This window comes from Panthera uncia, assembly GCF_023721935.1.
Source record: "Panthera uncia isolate 11264 chromosome C1 unlocalized genomic scaffold, Puncia_PCG_1.0 HiC_scaffold_3, whole genome shotgun sequence".
NCBI classification, from domain to species: domain Eukaryota; kingdom Metazoa; phylum Chordata; class Mammalia; order Carnivora; family Felidae; genus Panthera; species Panthera uncia.
The window spans coordinates 8,409,367-8,427,222 of NW_026057584.1; the positions used below are offsets into that span (position 1 = coordinate 8,409,367).

The window sequence follows — 17,856 nt, forward strand, 5'->3', positions numbered from 1 at the left end:
GATCCCGGGAGAGAATGGAATGGAGGCAGGAGGCCAGGAGAACTTGTGGGCAAGAGAAAGAAGCCACAGAAAGGTTCAGAAAGTTAAGGTCTAAAGTGTCCTTTGGGCTAGCAAGCAAGAGGGTGTGTGGGGTCCCCCCAGAGCACGGGGCTGGAGGCCCCTGCGGAGTCTGAAAGGGCCTGGCAGCATCTTTTCTCAATGATTCCGGAGGCTTGCTCCAGTGAAGGACAGCAGCGCAGAGGAGAGGAGGTGTTGAAATGGAAGGTGTGGCTGAGGAGATCACCGCAGTGGCCCCCAGGAGGAAGGCGGGGAGGGACTTGGGAGAAAGGATGTTGTTTTAGAAAAGATTCCGGGCCCTGGAGCCTTGGAGGGGAGCTAAGGACTTGGCTGGATGTAAATCAGGCTGTGGGAGTGCCCTGGGGAGGTCTGTTTTTCTCTGTGAAGTGGAGGGTAGGGTAACAGTCCAGAGTGAGAGGAGGGAGGTGGGGGGCCCCCGGAGAGAGGCATGGGTAGGTGCTAGGGAGGTGGGAATGAGAGCCCATGAGCCCTGGGAGCTCCAGGAAGACTTTCTGGGCCCTGCTGGGAACAGGATGGTTGTCATACAGGATCCCTCCTGGGGGCGGGCTGGGAGCTGAGGTGGGAGCTGAGGGCTGGCTCCGGGCTGCGAGAGAAGACAAAGGCTAGGTGGCTTCCGTGCACAGGTCGCCTCACACATGGGGACACTGGCCTAAACACCATGCAAGGCCTAGCAAGGAAGGAAGAGTTCTGGACAGCATCTGAAGGCCCCACGAAACAGAAAAAGGCAGAAGCAGGGTTCGGGTTGGTAAAGGGAAGTTGGCTCTGCCTGTCTTCACCTCTTCACAGCAAGCTTGGAGCCCTGGACTTGAGGCTGCGAATTCCTCTCAAGGCCAGTAGGGCGCCCTCTGCTGCCTTGCACCCTTCCCTCCCCTCCCCCTACTCAGAGCGCTGACCCTCTGGTTTGGGCATCTGCCCTGATCACTCCACCGTGGCCTTCCCTTCGGTGGACTGGCCTTCCCTTCAGTGGACTAGCCGTCCACGGGCCCCTGGGCTGAGGGTGGCAGCAGTTTCCTGCTTGTGCCTCACACCCCCATTTGCCTTCTCGGCAATTCAGTCAACCAGTTCCCTGCTTTAAACTCTGTTTTAAAACACACCACACACACACACACACACACACACACACACACACCTCCCTCTGTTTTAAATATCTGAGGCAATTTTTCTTTGCTGGTTGGAGCCTGACTGAGGCATTGGGTTCCTGAAGGCCGCATCTGGGAATTGGAGTTTCTCCTTCTGAAGATGCACAGACTTCCTCCGCTGCGCTGTGGGACCCCTGTGCTGATGTGAGGCTCACTGTGGCCGACTGGGCCTCGGGGTGCAGAAGTGCCCGTGGATGCTCAGAGTGGGCACCTCAGTGCAGACAGGTGCAGTGGGAGTGGGGGTTGGTAACGGGGCTGTGCCAGGCAGTGGGTAGAAGAGGTGGCCACTGGCTGTTCAAGGCAGTACCCCAGGCCCTAGGCTGTTGTCAGAAGTTGGTCGGATGCCTAGTATTAAAATTCAAGGAGGGGTGCCTGGGTGTCTCAGTCAGTTAAGCGTTCCAACTTCTGCTTAGGTCATGATCTCAAAGTTTGTGAGTTCGAGCCCCGCATCCAGCTCTCTGTTGGAGCGAGCTCTCACCGCGGAGCCAGCTTCGGATCCTCTATCCCACTCCCCCTCAATAATAAATCAACATTAAAAAAAAGAAAATATTTAAAAAAAGAAAATTCAAGGTAAAGAATTAGAGTGATACCCCGGTGGAAGTGGTGACCTCACACCTCTCTCCCATCTCATCCCTCCTCTGCAAAAATGTACAGTGCTGTCTCAGCCCTGGAGCTCCGAGGGCAGCAGATAACCCCAGCCAGCCAGACAGGGGGATCACCCCTGGCTGGAGCTGCCTCCAAGAACTCCAACCGAAGGCCACACTTGGGAGAGCACCTACCAAAATGTGAAAGGCTGTCCTCTTTGACCCCACTGTTCTACATTTAATTATTCTACAGATACAAACTGTATATGTGCAAAATAAAGTATGTAAAAAGTTTATTTACTGTGGCGGCCTTGTTGTGGAAACATACAGCAAACAATCCCAAATGTCCAGCAATAAGGACAATTGGTTAAATAAAGGATCCTCCCACAGGAGGCACACTCTGTAGCTCTTGAAAAGAGTGAGGCCGCTCTGCGTGCACTGATGCGAGTTACAAGAGAGGGCTGGTTAATAAAAAAGAAGGCCAAGTTAAGATGAGTGTATAGTATGCATATAGCATTTGTGTGAAATATAATAAATACATGTCTATTTGTAAATGCATTGGTCGAATCTGGAAGGATATGCAAGAGGCTACTGCTGGCACTTGTGTTGGAACAGGGTGGCCGGGGGACAGGGAGGGAGGAGACCATTTACTGTGTATCTTTTTGAACTTTATACCATGTGTGTGCTTTGCAATACAACAAATAAAGAAGTCATTTTTAGAAAACTGAAAAAAAAAAAAAAAGGCAGCATTTGGAAACAAAACAAAACTCCTGTGCTGCGGTTACTCTACTCTGGGTAGGTCCTGTGGTCTCAGTTACAGGTTAGGGATAGATGGAGAGGTTAGGGAGCATTGGGATTCTAGCAGCAAGAGAATAAAACTGGAGTTAGCCTTACTTAAGTTTCTGGGTATTTGGGTAGCTAAGGTTTCCTTTCCAGAATTTCAGATTTAGAACCCCCAAGGACGTGGATCTGAGCTGCCTTTGCTTTACTTTTAATAATTAGCCATATTGGGGTGCCTGGGTGACTCAGTCGGTTGAGCGTCCGACTTAGGCTCAGGTCACCATTTCGTGGTTTGTGAGTTCGAGCCCCACATCGGGCTCTGTGCTAATAGCCAGAACCTGGAGCCTGCTTCAGATTCTGTGACTTCCTCTCTGCCGCACCCCCGCTCATGCTCACGCGTGCTCTCTCGCTCTCAAAAATAAATAAACATTAAAAACATACTTAGCCGTATCCTTGGAAAAGGGAAAAATAATCCCTGCCTTCATTTAATAGATGAAAAACACAGAGGCAGAAGATCAGAGTGAAGAGGCAATATTTCATATTTCATATCTGCCACCAGGTTCAGGTTGCAGGTTCAGACTACAGTTTCCCCTCATCCAAGGTCCAATGTATTTGGGCCTTGCTAGGGAGGTCCACCCTGAAGGGCATCATCCTGTGTTCAAAGCAATGGTCTGCTCTGTCTTGTGCTGGCTATAAGCAATTTATTTCACATGGCGTTTACTCACCTTTTATTTTTTAATTTATTTTCAGATGCTCTGTGTTTCTTTTTAATTTCAGTGTTGACATTTAAAATTGTAAGATATTTAAAGTGTATGCATTGTGGTGATTCCATGTACATAGACGTTGTGAAGGATTCCCCCAATTGGTTAATTGACGACATGCGTCATCTCACATACTTGTCTTTCCTGTTTTGGTGAGAACATGAAAGTTCTGTTCTTAGCAAATTTCATTTATACAGTACAATATTATCAATACAGTATTACCAACTATAGTCACTGTGTTTTACATTAGATCCTCAGACCTTCATCTTCTAGCTGAAAGTGTACACCCTTTTACCAACCTCTCCCTATTTCCTCAAACCCCCACCCCCTGGCAACCACTTTTCTACTCTGTTTCTAGGAGGGTTTTTTTGTTTTTGTTTTTGTTTGTTTGTTTTTTGTAGATTCCACATACAAATGATAACATGCATTATTTGTTTTTGTCTGGTTTACTTTACTTAGCATAATGACCTCGGGGTCCATCCATGTTGTCCTAAATGGCAGGATTTCCTTGTTTCCTATGGCTGAATAATATTCCATTGTGTATATATATATATACATATATATATATATATATATACATATATATATATATATATATATATGTATATATATATATATCGCATCTTCTTTATCCATTCATCCATTGACAGACACTTAGGTTGTTTCCATATCTTGGCTATTGTGAATAATGCTGCAATGAACATGGGTGTGCAGACATTTCTTTGAGATCCTGTTTTCATTTCCTTTGGAAATATACCCGGAAATGGGATTGCTAGATCATATGATGGTTCTATTTTTTTTAATGTTTATTTATTTATTTTGAGAGGGGGTGTGGAGACAGAATCCCAGGCAGGCTCCACACTGTCAGCGTAGAGCCCACGCAGGGCTTGATCTCACAAACTGTGAGATCACAACCTGAGTGAAAATCAAGAGTCGGACGTTGAACTGAGCCACCTGGACACCCCAGTAGTTCTACTTTTTAATTTTTTGAGAAGCCTCTATATTGTTTTCCATAGTGGCTGCACCAATTTACATTCCCTTGCATATCTTTTGTTTTTAAAGATTTTATTTTTGGGGCACCTGGGTGGCTCCTTTTCTCCTACTACTCTCTGCTCTATAAACTCCCATCCCACCCCCTCCCTCTCCTTTAGAAGACAACAGACACGAGCTACCATGATTCTCACATCCACACTCCATTCATTGAGTGGATATTTACTAAGCACCTTTTTTTTTAAAAAAAATTATTTTTGTTAGCATTTGTTTATTTTTGAGAAAGAGAGAGACAGAGTGCGAGCAGGGGAGGGACAGAGAGAAAGAGAGACACAGAATCGGAAGCAGGCTCCAGGCTCTGAGCTGTCAGCACAGAGCCCGACAGGGGGCCCAAACTCACAAACTGCAAGATTATGACCTGAGCCGGAAGGTGGATGCTTAACCGACTGAGCCACCCAGATGCCCCTTTACTAAGCACCTTTTATGCACCAGGCACTGTCTGGGCACTCAGGAGGCACTCACTGCACCAGACGGACGGTTAAGCCTTGCTGCCCCCGCCCCTCAGCCTACATTTTGGTTTACACTTACTGGGTAGCTACATAGGTGCTCTTACCTTTACTCTCAAACTGGTCTGTATCAAGGGGTGACCAGCCCCTTTATTCAAGAATTCTTCCTCACTGAGTCTTGTCCTCTCATTTCCTTTCTGACCTCTCATCTCTCCCTCTACCGGCTCTTCCCCACAGGCTGTACAGATATGTTCATTTTCCTCTTCCAGCAGCATCAGTAGAGGGAACACTTCCTCTCCCCGGGGGGGGGGGGGGGTTGTTTCCTACACAGGCACCCTGCACTTAGCGCTGCCAGTTCTCTGTCCAGGGCAGTGTGGCTTCTCCCCCAGCACACTGAAACAAGTCTTGCCAAGATCTCCATCATTTCTCAGTCCCAAATCCAGCAGACTCCTTCAGACCTCACCTCATTTGACCCTTTTATGGCACTGGGCGCTGTTCTTTCTTCTTGAAACCCGCGGATCCCTTGGCTTCTAAAACTCCCGTCTTAGCTCTGCTTCTGCCTCTGGGCCTTCTCCCACTCCGAGACGTCTCTCATCACCGGGCCTGGGCTGCCCAGCCTTCTCCTCTCCTTGTTCTAGCTGCTATTCTGGGCATGTTCCTCATACCACCTGTGTCTGTGGCTGTGTGACCATTCCTGAAACAACGGGGATCCCTCATGCACGCAACATGTCCCACACTGAACTCATTAGCTTCCTCCAAAACCTATGGCCCTGTTTGTATCACTCCACTTACACACACACACACTCAACAGATAATGGGTAAATTATCCTCTCTTCCTCTATTTGGGTCACCAAATCTGTCCATAATGACAATAACTAATATTAGTTGAGGGCTGAGGGCTTAGTATGTGCTCTCGAAAAGTACACGCAGCATCTCACTTAATACACATTATGACCCAAGAGGCTGGTACTATTATTATCCCCATTTCATAGATAAAGCACCTGGGATGACAGAGTAGGGTCCTAGCTCCTCTACTTACTAGCTGTGTGACCCTGGACAAGTTAATTTACCTCTCTACGCCCTAGTTCTGTAAAACAGAGATACCTTTCTTGTAAAAGTAAATGAATCAATATGCAAAGAACTGGAATAGTGTTTGGAGCTCGGGGAACATTATATAAATACTAAGCATTACTATTTTTCTATCCCAGACTGATTCCAAAGCAAGGCACTTGAACACTAAACAACACTGAATCGTCCCATTACTTCTTTTACCTGAATCATTCACTCATTCACTTAGCAAATAATTTTCACCTCTACGGTGTCTGGCAATGCTTTAGGTGCCAGGAATACAGCAGACAACAAAGTCTATGTTCTCAAGGCCAGGGAGGGAGCAAACAGACAATTAACGGCCAAGAAAAATGCCAGTAATAAGTACTTGCAGATGACTCAATTAGGGGGATGTGATAGGGAGTCCCCAAGTGATACCTTTCATTGGAGGGTCAAGGATGATCACCTCTTAAGAGGTGATATAAACTGAGATCTGAATGACAAGAAGCCAGCCACACCAATAAGTTGTAGAATATTGTCACTTGATCATGCCCACCTCTCATCTCTCATCTCTCCAGGCTCTTCCTATGAGTACCCTAATCTTGCTCTGTGCCAAACTGCTTGAAAACACCAGAGTCTTCTTATTCCACCATGTCTGGGCCCATGCTGTTCTTTTTGTCCCCCATAACCCAGTAAGTGTCCCCTTGGTCCCCATCCCAGAGTTCAAAATATGAACTTCCTCAGGGGGTCTCCATAGGTCAGAAAAGCAGGGTGCTGACCCCAGAACTGGCCCCAACCTCCTCCCTAATCAGAGCCCCAGTGGCTAGCTGTGGGTTTCCTACACACTCAGTCCCAGGAGTATGCTAGTTAAGCATTGCAAAATAACTTGATTGCTCTCTAAGAATCCCCATGGGTCCTTGTTAAAATACAAAATCCTGGTCCCCAATTCAAACCTCTTTAATTAGAATCTCCAGAGGCAACTCTGGACATCAGTTCAATTGTGGAAATATCATCATAGCTGAAGGTATCCTGGTTTTGCAGAAACGTTTATTTTTATTAAAAAAATATTTTTTAGTGTTTATTTATTTGAGGGGGGAAGGGCGGAGAGAGAGAGAGAGAGAGATGGAGAGACAGAATCTGAAGCAGGATCCAGGCTCGGAGGTGTCAGCACAGAACCCGATGAGGGGCTAGAACCCATGAACCGTGAGATCATGACCTGAGCCTGAGCAGAAGTTGGAAGCTTAACCGAATGAGCCACCCAGGCAACCCTGAAGAGACATTTAGATACCAGATGCCCAGGATATATCCTAGGCAGGCTCTATACTGAAGGAAGTGCTCTGGGTCAAGTTTGGCACCAACTAAATTTGCCCGCAGTGACCCATCAGAACTGGCAAAAGCACCACCCAAAGAATCTCCTGTGCCTCTGCCATTGAGGAAACCTTTCCTTGCCTCTTGACTAACTCCTGGACCATTTGGTGAGACTGACTTCTAAGTCACATTTTAATTTATGTTTTAGTCCCAAATAACAAAAAGGGGAACTTGTGAGTGGTCAAAGGGTTGGCCTGTGGTTGGCCTCACCAAGTTCCTCTCCCCACCGCAGTTATAATGCCCGGTGGCCACCAGAAAGTTATCTCTCCGGTCTTGTTCCTCGTTGGGAGAAATACCCAGCTCATGAGGCTACTTGACACTAAATGTAATGTTTGTGCACTGTTCACAGACATAGGCGACTGTCTTTATTAACAGCTCTTAGGAGGCAGCTTCAGGCACGTGGCCTGGGAGAGAATCACCTGCAGACGGGGATTTTCTGGCTCGGGTTCATTGGCGGGCCAGGCTGAAGTGCGCCTCCTACGCGGGCGCTGTGAACCTGGTGGTCCCTTTATTTCGGGAGGTCTCGGGCTCATCAGCAGGGAAATGGGGACGAACTACTCTCTCCACGGCCGCCGGGCGGCTCAGCGTGGAGAGCGGGCTGCAGCCGCTCGTGGGGCCGCCCAAGATCTCCACGCACCCCTCCCTCCCCCGAGTAGACAGGACACCGACACGGTCAGGTACCTGAGACTACCCATATGCAGCCGCCCGCGTCTCGGGAACTAGCGGCGCCAAAAGCGTCAGTCCCACGGCGCAAGCGCCGCGAGCGCGGGCAGCGAAGAGGCTCTTTAGGAACCGCGCGCCTACCACCCAATCAGAGCCGGCCTTGCACAAAGCGAATCCCGCCCCCAGGGCGCCGCCACCGAATCCCCTCCCCCTCCCGTGCCCGCCTCGGCCCGCCCACTCCTGCCTGCGCCCCGCCTCGCGCCGTTCTTGGGTAGAGGCTCGCGATTGGTCCATAGGATGGACGCAACCTCTGGTTGGCCGGGACGGAGTCACGAGGACGCCGTCGTCGCCTTTCCAGAGGCGATTACGGGGCAGGCTCAGTCTTTCGCCTCAGTCTCGAGCTCTAGCTGGCAGCCAAGCATACGTGCTCCGGGATATTCTGTACCAGCGGCCGCCATCGCCGTCGCTTGGGTTCCTCTGGACTCGTCTGCGCCACTCGCCCGCCACACACTCCGCCGGCATACGCCGCCATCATGGTGAAGCTCGCAAAAGTAAGAAGCCTGCTTGCGCAAGCATGGACGTCGAGGCCTGCTTTCTGAGGAGGGCGCGCGCGGCGCCGCGAGGAGGAGGGCCTGCGCGCCGTCCCGGGCGCGTTCGAGGGCGCCATGCTGCGGGAAATCTCGCGCGGTTAGCGGGGAGGTCTCGCGTTTTTTGGCTAATCGGTGGCGAGGTGAAGGGCTTCGGCAGGTTCCGCGGGTGGTTGTGGTGGGGCGGAAAGACTTCGAGACTGAGTGGGGAGGGGGCGCCGGGCCTTGGGGTGGAGGGATGATGCCAAACTCCTGCGACGGGCCGAAGCGGGGCCCCGCCTCCTGACGCACGTGCCCCAGCGCGCGGCCCGCCACGTGGGCCGCGCCGCGTGTGTCCCGGCGTCTGCGGAGGGGACCTGGCCGTGAGTTGGGCAGAGGCGGGACTGCTTTAAACGGAGGGCCTGCGGCCTACGGGATGTCGGCTCCGGCCAGACGGGCGGGCACGAGGTGGGCTCCAGGAGGAGGCCCTGCCTCGTGCTTTTTATGCTGTGCTGCGCGCACATGGTGACCTGCGCGGTATCTTCACGTGGCTCCGCGGGGTCTGGAAGGGGCGGGGTTTCCACGGGAAAGAACTTAGGAAGAGCGAAGGTTGTAAGGGCTAGCGTGGTTTTTTGAAAACTTGTCTTAAAGACCCTCACCACCCCGAATTTGGATTCAGGCGAGAGTGTCGGTCGTGGTGCCAGAATTAACGAAAGGCTTTTTTAAGGTAGTTCCCCCCACGCGGTAAAGAGCTGTGGGTTGTTGGCCGTTAAAATGGGCCAGTTGTCTGTAGTGTTAAAAGCATTCGTGATGTTTGTAAATCACAGGAAAAATGGGGGAGCGGGGCTCAAGAGTCTTACCGCTTTACCGTTGACCTCAGTACTAGTTTACCTAGTAGTTCACGTGTCAGTATTTTTATCCAGCAGTCTGAAAAGCGGATTTAAAAAAAGCAGGTGGCTTACTACGCTTAAGAATGATGGGAAAATATGAAGGGTCTGAGATGTTGGAGGTGTGATGTGCTAATTGTTTGTTTTAGGCTGGTAAAAATCAAAGTGACCCCAAGAAAATGGCTCCTCCCCCTAAGGAGGTGGAAGAAGACAGTGAAGATGAGGAAATGTCAGAAGATGAAGATGATGATAGCAGTGGAGAAGAGGTAATTCTATATAGCTTCATGCCGAGTTGTGTTAAACTACGAAACGGAGAGTTAAAACAGGTGGTATCAGATGTCTGAAAATACTGGCAAAAATAGGATGATATTCATTCATCCATGGTCTGTGGAGATTGTTTCCCAAGCTCTTCATTGGCATGTTGAGATACAGGGTAAGTATTTGAATGAATTTAACAGAAAAGATTTAGAGTCCCCTTTTCCTGTGCTCTCTGTAGGGCTTGGTGCCATATGTTGTATTAAATCGTGACGTTTTTCTAGTTTTAGTATGTTAGGCCAACACACTAGATGAATAAACAGCCCGGACTGTTAAGTGTCTAGTAAGTGGCATTGCTGAGCATTGTTTTCAGGTCTCGGTTAGCCTTACCAGATCCTTTCCTAGCCTCCAAGGAGGATTGATTATGAGCTGTGTGATACTAGTTACTGTTAACCTCTTGGTGTGGGTTGACGGTGGCCACCTCTCTGTATTAACTGATAACATGCCTGGCTACTGTTTGCTCACGGTAAAGACCACTAATCCCTATATTTTTGCCTAGATTTGTTGAGGATTTGATAAAGGTTTTACTGTTAATTCATTACCTGATGAAACTAGGAGCAAAAAGTGGCTTTGAGTGTAAAATTAAGGTAGACGAATGGAAGTTTTTATCAAGCTTAAGATGCTCGCTCTTTATTAATTTTGCAAGGGTTGACTGTCCAGTCTGTTTGTTACTCATTTTATTTTCTAGTTCTAAGAATGAGCTTTTTATACCAGCATCCACTGTAAGAATTCTAAATGATTAAGTAGTACTTAACAAGTAGAGCTTTCTGTGTGCAAGAATTCTAATAGATATGCCAACTCATAATCTCTCTAACAGTATGGGAGGTTGATGTTGTTATCCTTTACAGATGAGGAAAAAAAGTTGAGGCTTAAAAGTTATTTTAAGCTTTTCCTAAGGCTGCTAAAGTGGCAGGTAGGATCCAAACTGACTGTTGTCAGAGTCCATATTAAGCTGTGCCACTTTAAATGCAGTTAGAATGTATGAAGTACAGGAATTCAGAGGTATTTTAACTGTTAAGAGCAGTTTTTTATGCTTCAGTATTGTATTTTATCTGAAGAAGAAGGCTGTGACTTCAAGCACATGGGAGGACCCAATGTCATGGCCCTGTAGTTTAACACACTAACATACATCTAATGTGTGTGGTCTTGAGCCAGAACCAGTGTGAGAATTTAGTACTTGCTCATGGGACCAAGGCACTCTTCGGGATTGGAAACAGATTTATGTTTGGTTTTATTTATTCTTCAGGTTATCATTCCTCAGAAAAAAGGCAAGAAGGCTGCCGCAACTCCAGCAAAGAAGGTGATGGTTTCCCCAACAAAAAAGGTTGCAGTCGCCACACCAGCCAAGAAAGCAGTTGTCACCCCTGGCAAAAAGGCAGCAGCCACACCAGCCAAAAAAACCGTTGCACCAGCCAAAGCAGTAGCAACACCTGGCAAGAAGGGAGCCACCCCGGGCAAGGCATTGGTAGCAACTCCTGGTAAGAAAGGAGCAGCCACCCCAGCCAAGGGAGCAAAGAATGGGAAGAATGCCAAGAAGGAAGACAGTGATGAGGAAGATGACGAGGACAGTGAAGAGGAGGATGAGGAAGAGGAGGATGAAGAGGAGGATGAATTCGAGCCGGCAGTGATGAAAGCCACCGCTGCTGCCCCTGCCTCAGATGATGAGGACGACGACGACGAGGAGGAAGATGATGAGGATGAGGATGAGGATGAGGATGACGATGGTAAGGAGTTCTTTTGTTTCCGGACTAGTTTTTAGAAGGTGCATTAGAGGTGAGGTTTTGGCAGTAATGCTACACATTCCAGGACGGTCTAGGAGTTAGATGAAAATCCTCCCAGGGATTTTCTGGGGTGTCTGTGGTACAGAAGTCTTAAGTCACCCAAAATGATTGCATGCCCCTGAGAAAATGTTTAAAATGGCCTATTTTGTGAGTATTTTTCATAAGGTGGGATTTGCTCCCAACAGATCTGTTTACTCCTTTCTGTAACTGCTAAGCACGGTGGCGTTGGTAGGATTGCATTTCTTTTCCTTTAGATTTTCCAAGAACTAAAGTTGGTTTGGGGAGAATTCTCTTGAGTTTTTGAGTAAGTTGCATCTCTTTCAGACTCTGAAGAAGAAGCTATGGAGACCACACCAGCCAAAGGAAAGAAAATCCCTGCAAAAGCCGTTCCTGTGAAGGCCAAGAGTGCAGCTGAAGATGAAGATGAGGAGGAGGATGATGAGGATGAAGATGAGGAGGAGGAGGATGAGGAAGAGGAGGATGATGATGAGGAAGAAGAGGAGGAGGAGGAGGAGGAGGAAGAAGAAGAAGAAGGTAATCAAGTTAGATTCTGAAGTACAGTGATAAAAATTATAGAGGTTACTTGGGGGGAAGAAAAGGCACTTCAATATGTGTGACTACTCACTGGTAACAGTGTTGAAAATCTTGTGTACAGAGCCTATTAAAGAAGCACCTGGAAAGCGAAAGAAGGAAATGGCCAAACAGAAAGCGGCCCCTGAAGCCAAGAAACAGAAAGTAGAAGGTAACTTGCAGAATGGGGGGTAGGGGAAGGGTGTGGCACCTGATCGCACAAGTGATGAACAGCAGAGGGACTTAATACTGAAGCCTGATGTGATATTGTGATGTCTGATGTGCTCTGTAGAAATTTCACACTGGAAATTTAAGTTCACGCCATACTTTATAAATAGACTAATTTGAATTCCTGTTTTGTACAGGTACAGAACCAACTACATCATTCAATCTTTTTGTTGGAAACCTGAATTTCAGCAAATCTGCTCCTGAATTAAAAACAGGCATTAGTGATATTTTTGCTAAAAATGATCTTGCTGTTGTGGATGTCAGAATTGGTGTGTCTAGGTGAGTATGGAGGAATTCTGCACATTACTCCTGGATTTGCAAGTTTTCAAATATTAGACATTAAGGAGTTAAGTTACTAGATTATCAAAACGTAAAATCCCAAACTGAAGTTCCTAAAATCTCCCTTACATTTTGTTACAGCGTTAATTTTTAGTAAGTTACAAGATTTGAATCTTAGGTTTCTAGAAAGATCTGAAACTACTGGATTTGAAGAGATGTAATGGTTCTAACTTCCATTTATTTTGAGAGAGAGCACAAGTGGGGGAGGGGCAGCAAGAGAGGGAGAGAGAGAATCCCAAGCAGGCTCCGAGCTGCCAGCACAGAGCCCAGTGTGGGGTTCGAGCACAGGAAACTGTGAGATCATGGCCTGAGCCGAAACCAAGAGTCAGACGCTTAACCAACTGAGCCACCCAGGAGCCCCTAAACCGGGTTCTTTTGATTGCTGTTAGTATCAGTTGTTAGGAGCAGTATGGCTAATACAGACCTCAAAGGTGAGCTTGCATCAGTTCCCTGATACCTTGCTCTATAGCAGCAGTTTAATAGAACCTTGACTTCTGTTAAGACCATAGGTTTTTCTTTGCTTAATTCTTGTTTGCATCATCACATCATCACATTTTGCCTGCCCGGAAGGGATTGTGTAGTCATGTTTTCATGGGGTTTTTTTTCCCCCATTCGTAATTTTGCATTTTTCATCTTACTGTCTTAAAGGAAGTTTGGCTATGTGGATTTTGAATCTGCTGAAGATCTGGAAAAAGCTTTGGAACTCACTGGTTTAAAAGTCTTTGGCAATGAAATTAAACTAGAAAAACCAAAGGGAAAAGACAGTAAGAAAGGTATGTAAGACTGGGTAATTGTGATAACTGACCTCTAACTTCTTAATGGTTATATATCTAGTTGGGAGCTAGTTGGCCAGGGTAAATAGCTTAACTTTTATTGGTTTCCTTATAATGTGAGGGTTTAAATGAGTTCAAGTGATAAATGTACTGCTTGCCGGTTTTCTAAATTCCCAAGCAAGAATAGACTTCTTTAAAAAAGAATTGGTTAATAGAGAGAGGTCTTTCCTCAATAGAACTAGATTAGATCCTAACTACTCTTTTTGTATTCTTTATCTTTTCTCTCTTTGTTTGTCACGTTTCAAAATGTATGATCGTAATCTTTTTTAATTCAAGAAGCATTTAGCAACTGTTTTAGTTTGAGCATTGCTCTGAGTATCCAACACGCAATTTGATTTCACTGGTGACAGCAGCTTGTGTTTTTGCCATTTGCTGCATCTCTATACTTCCGTGCCATGTATAAGTGTGTGTACGTATATGTACATGCCTTGTATATCGTAGGATCTCAAATTATTTGTTGAACAGAACTTTTCCATTAGTTCTTCGGGGAGGGGAGGGTATGTCTTTCAAGCAATACGCTTCATTTGTTTGTTTGTTTTTTTAACCTAGATCGAGACGCAAGAACACTTTTGGCTAAAAATCTGCCTTACAAAGTTACTCAGGATGAATTAAAAGAAGTATTTGAAGATGCTGTGGAAATCAGATTAGTCAGCAAGGATGGAAAGAGTAAAGGGTATGTTTTGTGTGTAAGGAATGTCGACTTCTATTAAAATTAATGTACTTCTCTGATTTTATAAAAGAAATTTTGATCTCACTTTCCTAGGTGTGTGATTGGTGCAAACTAATCTTTAACCAGTGCCTTAACTTTCTACCTGTGCAGTGGGAAAACATACTTTAGGGTCATTGTAAAAGACTTCAAATATATACAAAGTATTGTGAAATGTACCTAGCTTTGTAAGTAATAGCAGTTGTGCAGTGAGATGGGGTTACCATGAACAAGTTTTCTAGGTGTGCTTGGCAACCTTCTGTAGTGGAAGGAAAATTCTAATGGACAAGTGAAACATGGCAGGAAACCAGAACATTTCAGTTCTTTAAGAACATTTTTATTGTACTCATTTGAAACAAGGTTCTGTTGGTGAGATTAGAACATTTGTGTTAACATGGGTTTGTTTTGTTTTGTTTTGTTTTGTTTTTAATTTTTTTTTAACGTTTATTTATTTTTGAGACAGAGACAGAGCATCAACGGGGGAGGGTCAGGGAGAGGGAGACACAGAATTCGAAACAGGGTCCAGGCTCTGAGCTGTCAGCACAGAGCCCGACGCGGGGCTCGAACTCACGGACCATGAGATCATGACCTGAGCCGAAGTCGGCCGCTTAACTGACTGAGCCACCCAGGCGCCCCTACATGGTTTTTTGTTTTTTTTTTTTTTAAATCAGTGTTTTTTAAGTTCTTAATGTCTTTTTATTTTTTTTCTACTGTTGCAGGATTGCTTATATTGAATTTAAGACAGAAGCTGATGCAGAAAAAACCTTGGAAGAAAAGCAGGGAACGGAGATAGATGGGCGATCTATTTCCCTGTACTATACTGGAGAGAAGGGTCAAAATCAAGACTACAGAGGTGGAAAGAATAGCACTTGGAGTGGTAAGAATTTACAGAACTCCAGGATTGATGGAGGGACATCTTTGCATTTTTACTGCTGTTTTTTTTTTTTTTTTTTTTTAAGTTCACTAGTAAATTAGATATAGCTCTAGATCGGTCAAGTTCTGTACCTCTATGATAGTAATTCAGTGTCTTGAGTGAGGTGTATGAAGTCGTTTTGCATTGGAACATAGATCTCCCTGTGTGTTTGACCCTTTAAAGGACTTCGATGATACGCGTCTTTAAATTAGAATATTTGTTCTAGGAACATATAAACAAATAGCTTTTACATGTTTAGGTAATAGGAATATAATAGTGCATGGTAAGTACTCAGTATGAGTAACAAGTGGAAGTCCACCTGCATGTCCATTGACATGTTAATTCTTCCCAGTCATAGAAGTTCTCGAATAAGGTATAGCTGTGACTGAACTTAGGAACTATTGTTTCAGAGTCTTCATTTGGCTTTTTTTTTCTTTGTAGGTGAATCAAAAACTCTGGTTTTAAGCAACCTCTCCTACAATGCAACAGAAGAAACTCTTCAAGAAGTATTTGAGAAGGCGACTTTTATTAAAGTGCCCCAGAACCAAAATGGCAAATCTAAAGGGTAAAATAATTAGTATGGTTAGGATATTAATTATGGGCTTTAAGAGGCTGAATCATTTTAGCTCACAAATTGGGTATAAAGAGCATCATTTAAGGATCTCTTTGGTGGCATTAGATGTCTGCAGCCCAGCAACTATGTGCTTGGTAACTAACTCTAAGTATTGATTATTATTCTCAGGTATGCATTTATAGAATTTGCTTCATTTGAAGATGCTAAAGAAGCTTTAAATTCCTGTAATAAAAGGGAAATTGAGGGCAGAGCAATCAGGCTGGAGTTGCAAGGACCCAGGGGATCACCTAATGCAAGAAGCCGTGAGTTACGTTTGACATGGTGTTACGTTGAGGGTCGGCACTCCTCGGTGCTATGCTTCATCATTAACGTTTGTGTTTCCTGTTGCTGCTGAGTGAAAGATACTGGATATGATGATTGATTATCTGAGAACATAACTGATGAAATCCCAAGAAAATTCCTCTAGATAGTCAAGTTCTGATCCAGTGAGGTCTTCTAGCAGCACATTTGCCCACAGTTACTGCCCTATGTGGTGATTGCAACAGCTGCCCGCCTGTTTAGGGATTGCTGTCTTTGCATTGCTTCTCCTTCTTCCCATAAAGGATCTGAGACAGGACCTCAGCTGCTCTGGTGATCGGTATAAACTTGAGATGATTGATCTATGCCTTTTGCTTTAATTGAGCACTAGTTTGCTAAGTTGCTTTTATGTGCCTTTTTTCCAGAGATAAGTGAAAGGCTAGCTTCTGCTAAGCCGAGTATTCTTGGCCAGTAGTCCCATACTGGACGTTATTAAAAGCTACCATCTGGTTATTGTGGCTCTAGGTAAAATGTGCGATTTTTCTTCCATAGAACCGTCCAAAACCTTGTTTGTCAAAGGTCTGTCTGAGGATACCACAGAAGAAACATTAAAGGAATCGTTCGACGGCTCTGTTCGGGCAAGGATAGTCACTGACCGGGAGACTGGGTCCTCCAAAGGGTAAGATGAAAGGAAATACTTGTCCACGTAGCGGAGACCTCCTTTGTAGTATACCTTCTCACTGAGCTCCTTTCTGTCGATTGGTGGCAGTTTATGGATTCGCACGAGAAGAAGAGACAATTCACAGTTAGCATTATTTTGCCCTCTGTCTTCACAGAGGTATATTCTGCTGATCTGTGAGACATTTCTGGGGGTCGATAAAATGAGTTCCAGACTCCCACAAGGAAGCCTTTCACTCTGTCACTTGGGTCTTTCCTCCACTGAGCAAATCTACTTCCTGTGGAATCACTGTCCCAACATGTGAGGTTAATCTTGGCACTTGGCAGTATGTGTTCTTTCTATAACGAGTAATCTCATTTGGCATTTCAGGTTTGGTTTTGTAGACTTCAACAGTGAGGAAGATGCCAAAGCCGCCAAGGAGGCCATGGAAGATGGTGAAATTGATGGAAACAAAGTTACTTTGGACTGGGCCAAACCGAAGGGTGAAGGTGGCTTTGGAGGTCGCGGTGGAGGCAGAGGTGGCTTTGGAGGCCGAGGTGGTGGCAGAGGAGGCCGAGGTGGATTTGGTGGCAGAGGCCGGGGAGGCTTTGGAGGTAAGGAGGCTGGGCTTCCTCGATGTGTGCGCTGGACACTGGCACGTGTCCTTCACAATGTGTCCAGAGCCCAGGGCAGGGTTCCTGCATCAACCTCCAGGTTGTCACCGATCACTGTGGGGAGGGGAGGACTCCTGGCTGCTTTGTACTCATTCTTCAATGTCTTGGCTTCCTATAGGGCGAGGAGGCTTCCGAGGAGGCAGAGGAGGAGGGGGAGACCACAAGCCACAAGGAAAGAAGACGAAGTTTGAATAGTTTCTTCCATCCCTCTGTCTTTACCCTCTTCTGTTTGAAAGAAAAGGACTCTGGGGTTTTTACTCTGTTACCTGATCAATGACAGAGCCTTCTGAGGACATTCCAAGACAGTATACGGTCCTGTGGTCTACTTGGAAGTTGGTATAGATAACATTTCAAGGGAGATACCCTGTTGGTTTTGACTGGATATTCATATAAACTTTTTAAAGAGATGAGTGATAGAGCTAATCCTTATCTGTAAGTTTTGAATTTATATTGTTTCTTCCCGTGTACAAAACCATTTTTTTCCTACAAATAGTTTTGTTTTTGTTTTTTTGCGTTGGGGGGGTGTAAAGGAACGCAGAATGTTTTATCATGATTTTTGCTTCAGCAACTTTGGGACAAATTAAAAGTCCTAAACTCTG

At 45.9% G+C, this 17,856-nt stretch overlaps 1 protein-coding gene and 3 non-coding genes across 5 annotated transcripts; all 4 read left to right on the forward strand.

Moving 5' to 3' along the window:
• The first annotated feature begins 8,276 nt into the window (after window positions 1–8,276).
• NCL (nucleolin) lies at window positions 8,277–17,856 on the forward strand. 2 transcript variants are annotated; one of them, XM_049614700.1, is made up of 14 exons: window positions 8,277–8,467; window positions 9,519–9,635; window positions 10,931–11,408; window positions 11,790–11,999; window positions 12,121–12,207; window positions 12,401–12,542; window positions 13,251–13,375; window positions 13,985–14,108; window positions 14,861–15,018; window positions 15,496–15,619; window positions 15,797–15,930; window positions 16,478–16,604; window positions 16,974–17,197; window positions 17,376–17,856. In XM_049614700.1, the coding sequence occupies exons 1-14, from the start codon at window positions 8,450–8,452 to the stop codon at window positions 17,450–17,452; spliced, it is 2,145 nt and encodes a 714-aa protein (XP_049470657.1). In that variant the 5' UTR covers window positions 8,277–8,449; the 3' UTR covers window positions 17,453–17,856. The 2 variants fall into 2 exon arrangements, with proteins under 2 accessions (XP_049470657.1, XP_049470658.1); XM_049614701.1 differs by lacking the exon at window positions 8,277–8,467 and adding an exon at window positions 8,757–9,209.
• LOC125912003 (small nucleolar RNA SNORD82) lies at window positions 12,252–12,320 on the forward strand. The gene has a single exon (XR_007454571.1). It is a non-coding gene; the product is annotated as a small nucleolar RNA SNORD82 (small nucleolar RNA).
• On the forward strand, window positions 16,034–16,114 carry LOC125912004 (small nucleolar RNA SNORD20). Its single transcript, XR_007454572.1, has one exon. It is a non-coding gene; the product is annotated as a small nucleolar RNA SNORD20 (small nucleolar RNA).
• On the forward strand, window positions 16,657–16,791 carry LOC125911999 (small nucleolar RNA SNORA75). Its single transcript, XR_007454567.1, has one exon. It is a non-coding gene; the product is annotated as a small nucleolar RNA SNORA75 (small nucleolar RNA).